This window comes from Salmo salar, chromosome 03 (assembly GCF_965601325.2).
Source record: "Salmo salar chromosome 03, fSalSal1, whole genome shotgun sequence".
In the NCBI taxonomy this organism is placed as follows: domain Eukaryota; kingdom Metazoa; phylum Chordata; class Actinopteri; order Salmoniformes; family Salmonidae; genus Salmo; species Salmo salar.
The window spans coordinates 27,764,038-27,776,667 of NC_138293.1; the positions used below are offsets into that span (position 1 = coordinate 27,764,038).

General features: G+C 42.6%; 1 protein-coding gene across 1 annotated transcript; it reads left to right on the plus strand.

The window, feature by feature from the left end:
• Positions 1–12,025, plus strand: ankrd33bb (ankyrin repeat domain 33Bb). The gene is made up of 4 exons (XM_014190883.3): positions 1–465; positions 5,079–5,208; positions 5,405–5,545; positions 10,794–12,025. Exons 1-4 carry the CDS (start codon positions 1–3, stop codon positions 11,603–11,605), a joined length of 1,548 nt encoding a protein of 515 aa, XP_014046358.3. The 3' UTR covers positions 11,606–12,025.
• Positions 12,026–12,630: the final 605 nt, after the last annotated feature.

Consider the following 12,630-nt stretch of genomic DNA (forward strand, 5'->3'; position numbering starts at 1 on the left):
ATGGTGCAGATCACAGAGGACCCAGGTGGAGGTGGAGGGACCTTGTTAAATGTTCAGCAGAATGGGATCTCTGGAGGACAGGCCAGGATTGTCAGGGGTCCAAAAGATGAGGAGTCGTCTATATTGTCGGAGACGGTCGCAGGCAATGAAAATGAGGATCCTAATGAGGGAGACAATGAGGAAAGCAACTATTACGACGATGACGACGATGATGTCTATCAGGAATTTGAAGAGTTTGACTTTGACACATTGCCAGATCTGCCAAAGGATACCAAGAGTATTAACTCTGATAACTCCTTCTATCCACCTGATGACTCTCTCAGATACAGGACTCCCAGCCCAAACACCCCCGAACCTCTGTCCTTCTTCAAGGCCTGCTCCAATAACAATTCCATCATAGTGAAGATTATGATAAGGCAAGGGGTGACAAAGGAGGAAGTGATTGAAACAGACAAGAACAACAGAGTATGTTCGTGGTGTCATTAAAGAAATGAACTGTTTTCTGAAACTTATATCAGTATTATCAAGTAAAGGCCGACTGCACAAACATATAACATGGTTTGTGTTCCAATGTCCACACTAGAATCCTACTTGCAATGAAGCAATGCATAATGCTTTCTACATGGCATGCTAGCATGGACATTGGAACGTAGATATTTGTAAAGAAGGTTTCCATGAGATCTCCACTGATCAGGAATTGGCTTTATAGTGATTTGATAGAACAGCATAGATTTTAACTAGGAATTCATTTCCCAGGCTTTCTGTATAGGGCTGAGTGTCATATAGGGCCCAAACGGTGTCATTTCTGTAGACAGTGACAATCTCAGAGGAATACTCAGAGCAGTTGGTTGCCCTGGAACAGATGGGGGTGTGGATTGCAGATTGAGCAGTGTAGGCTCTTCAGAGGAAGAAGGGGAGGACCATCCTCCTCAGTAAATTTCATAAAAATAAAAATAGTGAAACATTTAAAAAGTTATCCTTTTTGAATAAAACTATACTAAATATATTCACGTCACCAAATAATTGGTTAAAACACAATTGAAGGTCTACAGTGGCATCAGCAGCACTCTGTAGGGTAGCACCATGGCGTAGCCGGAGGACAGTTAGCTTCTGTCCTCCTCTGGGTGCATTGATTTCAATACAGAACCTAGGAGGCTCGTGGTTCTCACCCCCTTTGATAGAGTTACACGGTAACTATGACAACTTCTAGAGGACATCCTCCAACCTATCAGAGCTCTTACAGCATGAACTGACATGTGGTCCACCCATTAATCTAGTACTGAAAGCATACACTACAGCACTGCTAGCACTGCTGTGCATAAAATGTGGTGAGTGGTTGACTCAAAGAGAGAGAAAGACAATAGTTTAATAGTTTTGAACAAATACATTTCTTCAAAAAAAATGATTTACTTAGCTAGTAAATGCAGCTAGATACTTTAGCCTTCTCATACACCAGGCTCAAACCGAGAGGGATGCTCCGTTACCTAGCTGGCTATGGCTATCCAACAGTGGAACTCTTCAATGCAAAGCTAAGCTTTTGGTTTTATGAGGCTTGCCGGTGTAACTGGTAAACTGCTTGCTAACTGTACACTGTACTGCATGATTGTAGAGGGTTTACTAACGTGTTAGGTCTAGTAGCTACATTGACTTGATGTTAGCTAATATGGTGACAATGATGTAGGCTGTGTGTAGCGGTTAACAGATATGATATGAAGGTTTGGCTTGGAATGTTTTTTCGCTTGGTCACAGATAGCTGATGTGTTGTGCACTGAAGTCCACAAGCAAAGGGAAATGGTGAGAGGAGGAGGGCGTGTAGATGCGAGAAGGAATTATCCAACGATCAAAGGGATCATGCTGTTTGTATGTGGCTGTTATGAAAGGGAACTGTGTTTCCGTGTGATCAGGGGTGTATTCATTCTGCCAATTCTGTTGGAAAATGTTGCTTAAACGGAAGCAAACAGAATGAAACGAGGGTAAATATAACTGAATTTGTCAAATAGAAACTCTCGTTTGCAACTGTTGGACTAATGATTACACCCTAGATCAGCTAGATACAGGCAAGATTGTGCAAGGCAGTATTGAATGTGTCAATGTCTGTCACCTTGGTTACTCAAATTTCTCTCAACTTGTGCACCTATGTTTTAAACTTTCATTCGGCTAAGTTGTAGCAACCTCTTGATGTGTATAGGAAAAATGTGAGTATCATGTAGGAGCCTAAACCTTAAATAAACTATATTTTTCTTAAGGTTACCTTTAGTGTAGCTTAAATCTTCCAGTGCGAAGTAATTGGTAGCTTGGTTAACAATATTTCCAGAGTAGCTTCTCCAACCCTGACGTTACATTGATCTGTGTGAATGGAATATAAATGACAGTCATTCAATATGTTGTAATAGAAATTAGTTCATGTTCATCCCCAAAATTATTTTCCTCCCTTATCTTAAACGTCACCAACCGCCACTGAGATTGAGATAGAGTTGAATCAGCTCGCAATCATGGCTGAGCTTTCAAAAGTTTCACCCAAGATATCAGGCTGCAGCTGGACAATACCAAGGAGGAGGATAGTGCTTCAAATAGCTTATTCTTCACAACATTAATGACCATCATGGGTACCGAACAGCTGGACATTAGGGTTAGACCCAATGCAATTTTGAATGTGTTCCTCACTGCTGTATCCTCTTAAGTGGTAAAGCAATAATACCAGGGATATAAGTAGCCTACGCATTCAGCGACTAGTATTGTACAGTATACTCTAAAGGTGTTGCTTGTAGACACAGTAGGTCCCTGATTTCCCTCAGTAGCTGATAAAGCTGAGACACTAGGCTCACCCACTGACCTGTTTATTCCCTTCTCATGGGACATACTAACACAGTACAAATGAGGGGAGAAGTTTGATGTCATGCAACACTTAATGGCACGAGTATCTGGATCCATAAAAGCAAGAAACGCTCTCAGTTGTTTCACGTTACATCCTCCACTGGCATGACATGAGCCCTAATGTGTAGTCTGTGTAGATGGAAAAAAACACACACACAGCAGTGTTTTCAAATCAAACAAACTGAATGCGCACTGGGTTTGAGCAGATTAAGACATTATTTTTGGAAAATCTAAAACTGCACTTTTTTCCAATTCACCTAGACAGGTAGTCAGTGTTGGAGAAGCTACTCTGGAAATATTGTTAACCAAGCTACCAATTACTTCGCACTGGAAGAGTTAAGCTACACTAAAGGTAACCTTAAGAAAAATATAGTTTATTTAACTTAAAATATTTTGAAAAAGTAGTTCACTACATCCAAACTACTCGGTGATAAATTATCATATCTAAATCTGAAATGTCACAGACTATAAATGAACCACTCTGGAGTCAGATGTTAACAGAATGTGTCATTTAGCCTATTAAACACAATAACTATGTTTCAAGTGAGAATTAGGAAGGACTGATGCCAAAAAATTAAGTAAATTCTTACTTAACCCATATTTTATTTTGGGCCAAAAAGTAGTGTAGTTCCAGTAGTTAACTACACTGCTACATGGCAAAAAAAAGTAATTAACTACTGAAAAAACAACCACGATTTGAATTTAGTTCAACTACCACAAAGCTACTGCAAAATATAGTTTAATTACTAGTTGAACTGCATGTAGTTCACTACTCCCCAACACTGCAGATAGCGGGTCCAAGATAGATTGTGAGCCATGCCAAGATTATGTTCTCCCTTGGGTTGTTTATAGATGGGGTGATGATGTTGTCAGATATTTTCACTTTTAATTCCTCTTTGGTCCCAAAACTGCGGTCTAGGCCTACCTCAGAGACCTTTACATCAGTTGACCATGTAAGCCCTAAGCAGTGAGAATACTGGATGTTCTGTTTATATTTGGGCATAACGCTTTGTTCACAGTACACAATGTCTAATGAGTTTTCTTCAGATGACTTAGGGCTCTATTCAATACGTATCGCTGAAGATCCACTTTATTGCGTGATTGACAATTAAAGGCAATGTCACATAAACACTGCATATGTCGACTTAATTGGAGATTACCTTTACATTTTTACGCAGATTTTCAGTGATACTTCCACAATACTGATTGAATCCAGCCCATAACTGTGATTGGTTGTACAGTAGCCTTGGTGACTGGGTTTTTCTCCAAATCCAGAAACTGAGTCCTTGAGCCACTCTTGTATACTGTTTACTATACGGTCATTATGCTATCTCACCATAGGTCTGGTGGACTGTGATTAGTACTGTAGGCAGCAGCAGGCAGATGGTTCAGAAAGCTCCAGAAAGACTATTAGCTGAGACTTAACTTGGAATTTTCTAAGGGATCAGTAGGTCTGTCAGTTGGCATCTCTGGCTATACAGGTTTATCAGTGTCGCTCCAAGTATTTGTTTATTTTGTTAGGTAAATTGTTACAAATGAGACTACCCACTGTCATCACAAATCTAGCACCACGCACCTAGAGCTAGAGTAGCTTTTAACACGCCTTAAAAAGCAGAGCTATTTTTGATTTAACCAGGCAAGTCAGTTAAGAACAACTTCTTATTTACAAGGACAGCCTAGGAACAGTGGGTTGACTGCCTTGTTCAGGGGCAGAACAACAGATTTTTACCTTGTCAGCTCAGGGATTTGATCTAGCAACCTTTCTGTTATTGGCCCAATGCTCTAACCACTAGGCTACATGACGCCCCAGCTATTGATCCAATTGACCCTGTGAAGCAACTGTGTTGGGATAATGAGCACTGAGACCACCGGCTTAAGACCATCAGTGTAACAGTGACCTCAAGAGTCCTGGGTGGGTGAGCTTGCTTTGTGTCCTTAATTAGCTACAATGCCATTCATAACCACTAGCAGCAGCCACTTCTGGAGTTGTGTATCTTTCTCGAGATCTAATGTAGACAAGTGATGTGCCGGTAGTTGTGTGACATAATATACCTTATGTGCAAGGCCAAATGTTCGAGTTGAACAGTATGGCACTGTGTGTCAACAGAGTCACCAGAAGGCCACTGACTTATTATAACTAAAGCAGTAAACATACATCCAAAAAGAGGTATGTGTCACTGATCTTCGAATGTTGTGTTTTTCAGAATGGGCTGATAGTAGCCTGTTACATGGGCTGGGTGGATGTGGTCATAGCGCTCTCTCAGTGTCCCCATATCGATGTCAACTGGCAAGACAACGAGGGGAATACAGCCCTCATGACAGCTGCTCAAGCAGGTAAGAATCTACCGATGTTTCAATGCTGGGAGGTTCGTTGGTTCCTACTTTTGGGAATGTGTCATGAAATATAATGAAAATTCTAAATGAAAAGCCAGATTAAGACAAAGGTTTTGATCTGAAAATATTGAGTAGAATTAAAAATGGTTAATTGTGAGTGAGGTGAATAACACATGTGGTTATTTTTTAATACCAGGCCACATTATGATATCCAGCTACTTGATCAACTACTTCCCCAACCTGGACCTAGAGCGTAGGAACTGCCATGGATTCACCGCTTTGATGAAGGCAGCCATGCAAGGGAGGGCAGACGTTGTTCGTTTGCTCATGATGTCAGGTAGAGCTAAGATGTTTAGTTCTTCTATATACTTTTTCCAATGTTTACATTCTCTTTATTTTGTTGCTAGGCCCACTGTGGTGAAGAATAAGTCTGTACAGTTACAGATATCAGATCTTAATCTTCTTTTGTTGCAGAAAAAATGTCCTGAGCATCAGGAAATTCAAATGAGCCTCGTGATTTAGATACCTTCACTGGAAAGCCACAGTTCTCTTCACCACATTCAGGGGCAGTCGAATGATTCGGACCAGTGCCAGCTGTCAAAATCATCCTCCCTATCTCGAGGATGTCATTAGTTAGCACAGCCACGAAGTCCAAATTGGCTATATCATAAAAATTCATGAAAACAAAAATGTAATTTAACATTAGGGTTAGCAGTGTGGTTAAGGTTAGGTTTAAAATCAGATTTTAAGAAGAGAAATTGTAGAAATAGGCGGGGTTTAGCCATATGTCAGAGTCTTGGTGATGTGGGTAAGGCGGAGTCAGGCGCAGGACACAGAGATGAGTAATAATAGTAACTTTACTCAAAATTAATCCTCCAACAAGAAGAACGAAAATTCAGAATCACATAAACGAGACAACTCACAACAATAAACACGCACAAAACCATGATGGCTCTAGAGGGTTAAATTGGGAAATAATTAAAACATAAATGGGAACCAGGTGTGTACAATACAGAAAACAAATGGAAAAAGAAATGTAGATCGGTGGAGGCTAAAAAGCCGGTGACGTCGACCGCCGAACGAACAAGGAGAGGCACCAACTTCGGCGGAAGTCGTGACACCATAATTATGACTTTGAGGCTGTAGTAATTAGTGATGATCCTCTTTCACTCGTTAAAATGTTAAAAGCACCAGACAGAATATGAATAAATGTCCTACTGCTACTGTAGGCATATGGATCCTATTACTGCAACATTCAAATGTGCATTTATCTGAAATGTATCCATACACATCAACAACTGAACCAGTATCTGGGCAAAGGAGACGATGAATAGGATGAGATCTCCTCTCTGCCCAGAAAGCTACACTACATGACCAGAAGTATGTGGACACATGCTCGCTGAACATCTCATTCCAAAATCATGGGCATTAATATGGAGTTGATCCCCCCCCTTTGCTTCTATAACAGCCTCCACTCTTCTGGGAAGGCTTTCCGCTAGATGTTGAAAGATTCCTGCAGGGACTTGCTTCCATTCAGCCATAAGAGCATTAGTGAGGTCAGGCACTGATGTTGGGCGATTAGGCCTGGCTCGAAGTCGGCATTCCAATTCATCCCAAAGGTGTTCGATGGGATTGAGGTCAGGGCTCTGTGCAGGTCAGTCAAGTTCTTCCACACCGATCTCGACAAACCATTTCAGTATGGACCTCGCTTTCTGTATGGGGGCATTGTCATGCTGAAACAGGAAAGGGCCTTACCCAATCTATTGCCACAAAGCACATAATCGTCTAGAATGTCATTGTATGCTGTAGCGTTAAGATTTCCCTTCACTGGAACCATGAAAAACAGACCCACACCATTATTTCTCTTCCACCAAACTTTACAGTTGGCACTATGTATTCGGCAGGTAGCGTTCTTCTGGCATCCACCAAACCCAGATTTGTCCGTCGGACTGCCAGATGGTGAAGCGGGATTCATCACTCCAAAGAACGCGTTTCCACTCCAATGGTGGCACGCTTTACACCACTCCAACCGACGCTTGGCATTGTGCATTGTGATCTTAGGCTTGTGTGCGGCTGCTTGGACATGGAAACCCATTTCATGAAGCTCCAAATGAAAAATGATTGTGCTGACGTTGAGTCTAGAGGCAGTTTGGAACTCAGTAGTGAGTGTTGCAACTAAGGACAGATGATTTTTATGCGCTACGCGCTTCAGCACTCGGCAGTCCCATTTAATTTAATTTATTTAATTTATTTCACCTTTATTTAACCAGGTAGGCCAGTTGAGAACAAGTTCTCATTTACAACTGCGACCTGGCCAAGATAAAGCAAAGCAAAGCAGTGCGACAAAAACAACAACACAGTTACACATGGGATAAACAAACGTACAGTCAATAACACAATAGAAAAATCTGTATACAGTGTGTGCAAATGAAGTAAGGAGGTAAGGCAATAAATAGGCCAATAGTGGCGAAGTAATTACAATTTAGCAATTTACACTGGAGTGATATATGTGCAGATGAGGATGTGCAAGTAGAAATACTGGTGTGCAAAGAGCAGAAAAACAAAAACAAATATGGGGATGACGTAGGTAGTTGGTTGGATGGGCTATTTACAGATGGGCTGTGTACAGCTGCAGCGATTGGTAAGCTGCTCTGACAGCTGATGCTTAAAGTTAGTGAGGGAGATATAAGTCTCCAACTTGGCAGCAGAGAACTGGAAGGAAAGGCGGCCAAAGGAGGTGTTGGCATTTAAGAGCAGTTGGAGGCCACGTGTTGTATGGCGTTGAGGCTCGTTTGGAGGTTTGTTAATAACAGTGTCCAAAAGTTTTGCATTCTGTGAGCTTGTGTGGCCTACCACTTCACGGATGAGCCGTTGTTGCTCCTAGATGTTTCCACTTCAAAATAACAGTACTTACAGTTGACAGGGGCAGCTCTAGCAGGGCAGAAATTTGACGAACTGACTTGTTGGAAAGGTGGAATCCCATGACGGTGCCACGTTGAAAGTCACTGAGCTCTTCAGTAAGGCCATTCTACTGCCAATGTTTGTCTATGGAGATTGCATGGCGGTATGCTCGATGTTATACACCTGTCAGCAACTGCTGAAATAGCCGAATCCACTAATTTGAAGGGGTGTCCACATACTTTTGTATATATAGTGTATCCCTTAAGCTACCATTCCCCAGCCTTACTACAAGCCTTATTATTTCAAAATACATTCATTAATCACCAAATATGACTACTCTACCTGCAACTATAGTTATTTACTGCTGTTACGCCGGTATGTACTTCCAAATTAAAATGCTTTTTCGGTATATACAGTGTCTTCAGGAAATATTATTTTTACACATTATGTTACGTTACAGCCTTATTCTAAAATGGATTCAATATGTTTTTTTTCTCTGGAATCTACATACAATACCCCATAGTGACAAAGCGAAAACAAGTTTTTAGAAAGTTTTGCAAATTTAGATGAAAAAATACTTATTTAATAAGATTTCAAACCCTTGAATGAGTAGGTGTGTCCTAACTTTTGACTGGTACTGTAAGTATTCAGACCCTTAGCTATGAGACTTGAAATTAAGCTCAGGTGCATCCTGTTTCCATTGATCATCCTTGATGTTTCTACAACTTGATTGGAGTACACCTGTGGTAAATTCAATTGATTTGACATGATTTGGAAAGGCACACCCCTATCTATATAAGGTTCCACACAGTGCATGTCAGAGCAAAAACCAAGCCATGAGGTCGAAGGAATTGTCCGTAGAGCTCCAAGACAGGATTGTGTCGAGGCACAGATCTGGGGATGGGTACCAAAACATTCTCTTGCTGGAGCTGGCCACCCGTCCAAACTGAGCAATCAAGGGAGAAGGGCCATGGTCAGGGAAGTGACCAAAAACCCGATGGTCACTCTGACAGAGCTTTAGAGTTCCTCTGTTGAGATGGGAGAACCTTCCAGAAGGACAACCATTTCTGCAGCACTCCACCAATTAGGCCTTTATGGAAGACACTACTTAGTGAAAGACACATGACAGCCCGCTTGGAGTTTGCCAAAAGGCACCGAAAGACTCAGACCATGAGAAACAAGATTCTCTGGTCTGATGAAACCAAGATTGAATTCTTTGGCCTGAGTGCCAAGCGTCACGACTGGAGGAAACCTGGCACCATCCCTACGGTGAAGCATGGTGGTGGAAGAATCATACTGAGGGGATGTTTTTCAGCGGCAGGGATTGGGAGACTAGTCAGGATCAAGGCAAAAATGAACGGAGCAAAGTACAGAGAGATCCTGATTCAGAGCGCTCAGGAAATCAGACTGGGTCGAAGGTTCACCTTCCAACAGCACAATGACCCTAAGCACACATCCAAGACAACGCAGGAGTGGCTTCAGGATAAGTCTCTGAATGTCCTTGAGTGGCCCAGCCAGAGCCCGGACTTGAACCCGATCGAACATCTCTGGAGAGACATGAAAATATCTGTGCAGCAACGCTCCTCATCCAACCTGACAGAGCTTGAGAGGATCTGCAGAGAAGAATGGGATAAACTCCCAAAATACAGGTGTGCCAAGCTTGTAGCATCAAACCCAAGAAGACTTGATGCTGTAATTGCTGCCAAAGGTACATCAACAAAATACTGAGTAAAGGGTCTGAATACTTATGTAAATGTAATATATATATATATACACACATTTGCAAAAAATATATACATTTGCAAAAAATATATATATGTTTTTACTTTGTCATTATGGGGTATAGTGTGTAGATTGATGAGGGGGAAAAACTATTTAATGCATTTTAGAATAAGCCTGTAACATATCAAAATGTGGAAAAAGTCAAGGGGTCTGAATACTTTCCAAATTCACTGTATGTATATGCTCTTTCCATGACATAGATTGACCAGGTAAATTCAGGTGAACGCTATGATCCCTTATTGATGTCACCTGTTAAATCCACTTCAATGTGTGGATGAATGGGAGGAGGCAGGTTGAAAAAGGATTTTTAAGCCTTGAGACAATTGAGACATGGATTGTGTATGTGTGCCATTCAGAAGGTGAATGGCAAGACAAAATATTTAAATGCCTTTGAACTGGGCATGGTAGTAGGTGCCAGGAACACCGGTTTAAGTGTGTCAAGAACTGCAACACTGCTGGGTTTTTTATGCTCAACAGTTTCCCGTGTTTATCAAGAATGATCCACCACCCAAACTTGACACAGCTGTGGGAAGCATTGGAGTTAACATGGGATGCTGTCAACACCTTGTAGAGGACATCTTAACGTTTCTAGCGAACCTAAGGTTACGAATCAATTGTCAAAATGTAGTTGATGAACTGGCACTAAGTGGCCATGCAGTCTAAGGTAGGTACGGTACTGCATTGTATGCAAACACTGCTTCCAGCTTCCCCCTGGAGGTAATTGCAAATATTTTTTCAGATAATCAAATGCTCCTGCTGCAGGATTCTATTCCTCCTGTGATGAAATGGGTCAAGTTAAGATCGACATTTGTAACAGCTCCCATAAATGTAAACATTTTGAAATGTCAATTGAATAACAATGCATTCAATGCCTCTTCTTATTTCTGTATTCTCTCTACTAGGAGCGGACGTGGAGGCGAGGGACTACAGCCGCAAGATGACCTCCAGGGAGTGGGCTCTGTTCACATGCCGCTATGAGACGGCCTATCTGATGATGCGTCTGATGGCCCAGCCATGCGCCCAGCAGTTCTGTGACTCCTACAAGCTGGAATGGCCCATGCTGCAGGAGCTAGTGGCCCAACGCCGGGAGTCCAAGAGCTGCTGGCAGAAGGTGGCAGACAAGGTCTGCTGCAGGTTCTCTCTCCGCATGAAGACGGACCCCGTGGACGACGGCGTGATGGACCACATGGTACGCATCACTACCGCCCTGTCCAGCCCATTGATCGCCACCGCCTGCCACACCGTGGCCCCGAGAAGCCCCCCCTGCATCGGGAAGCGGCGCTATGCCGTGCCAGAGATCCTCAGGAAGCAGCGAGTGGACGAACTGAAGTGCCTGGGCCCCGAGCACTTCAACAACAACAAGAAGCTGTTCAATAACTCCCGGGTGCAGTTGGTTCCTAAGAAGAGGGACCGGAGGGCCAGCCTGCAGACCCAAATGTTGCAAGAGGTTGCGGTGGCTGGTACTTTGGCCCTGAGGCGCACCAGCTTGCTGCCCCTGAACATGATGAGGAGGAGCAGTGTCAGGCCGGGTATTGTGGTCCCCAAGGTGAGGCTGTGCAAGGTCCCCTCGTGTCCCAACCCTGAGAAGAGAAAGAATAGCAAGGACCCCGAGCTCCTCCAGCTCCCCAAGTGGAGGTACAAAGAGGCCAAGGAGGAGAGGAGGCAAGAGGAGGAGGGGAAGAAGAGACGTTTACCCAGAGTGAGGATGCTCTGAAAGACTTGAGCTACGAGGAGAGGTCAAATTGCTTTTCAAGAGCCTTGGGGTGCGAGCTAACCTTTAACTGTAATTGGTTCTGAACTGAGGAGTTGAAGTTATCACCAGCGTTTTAGATTTTAAAGACTGTGCCACTTGATTCAGCTGTAGCCATGGAGCACTATCTTTTCCTGTCCTAGATTGGTTACTCTGTTTCTGGCTTTTGACAGTAATGGGAAAGGAACACTTGGTTTGAACTGTGTACTCATTGTGAGGAATTCATACTTGAACTTTGATTGCAGATGTATTTTTGTATGCATTCTTCCGTTTTCTTCGGATTATGCATTTCTCCATTTAATCTGCATTTCTTCAGATTATGACTGTTTGATATCTCCATTGTAAAAAGGATAACTCAAACACATACAATACCTTTGCACGTTGTTTATTGTGTCATTGTTTTGGTCAGAGACCTTTTCATCTCCACCAAAAAATCTATGTTTGTCTGGTGGATATTCTCAAAACAGATAATACACAAATCAGTTGGATGTATGTATAGGTAACTACCAAAATAAAGTGTCTTAATAGGGCGTTGGGCCACCACGAGCCAAAACAGCTTGAATTCACCTTGGCATAGATTCTACAAGTGTCTGGAACTATATTGGAGGGATGTGACACCATTCTTCCATGACAAATTCCATAATTTGGTGTTTTGTTGATGGTGGTGGAAAACGCTGTCTTAAGCTCCAGAAGTGTTTGATTGGGTTGAGGTCTGGTGACTGAGACGACCATGGCATATGGTTTACATTGTTTTCATGGTCATCAAACCATTCAGTGACCACTCGGAACCCTGTGGATGGGGGCATTGTCATCCTATCGGGCATAGCCATGGTAGCCAAAAAAACAGCCAGCATTTTTATACATGACAGGATGTTAATAGCTTAATTAACTCACCAACCACACCTGTGTGAAAGCAGAGAACACATTTCCACTGCTCCAGAGTCCTATGGCGGCGAACTTTACACCACTCCAGCCGACGTTTGGCATTG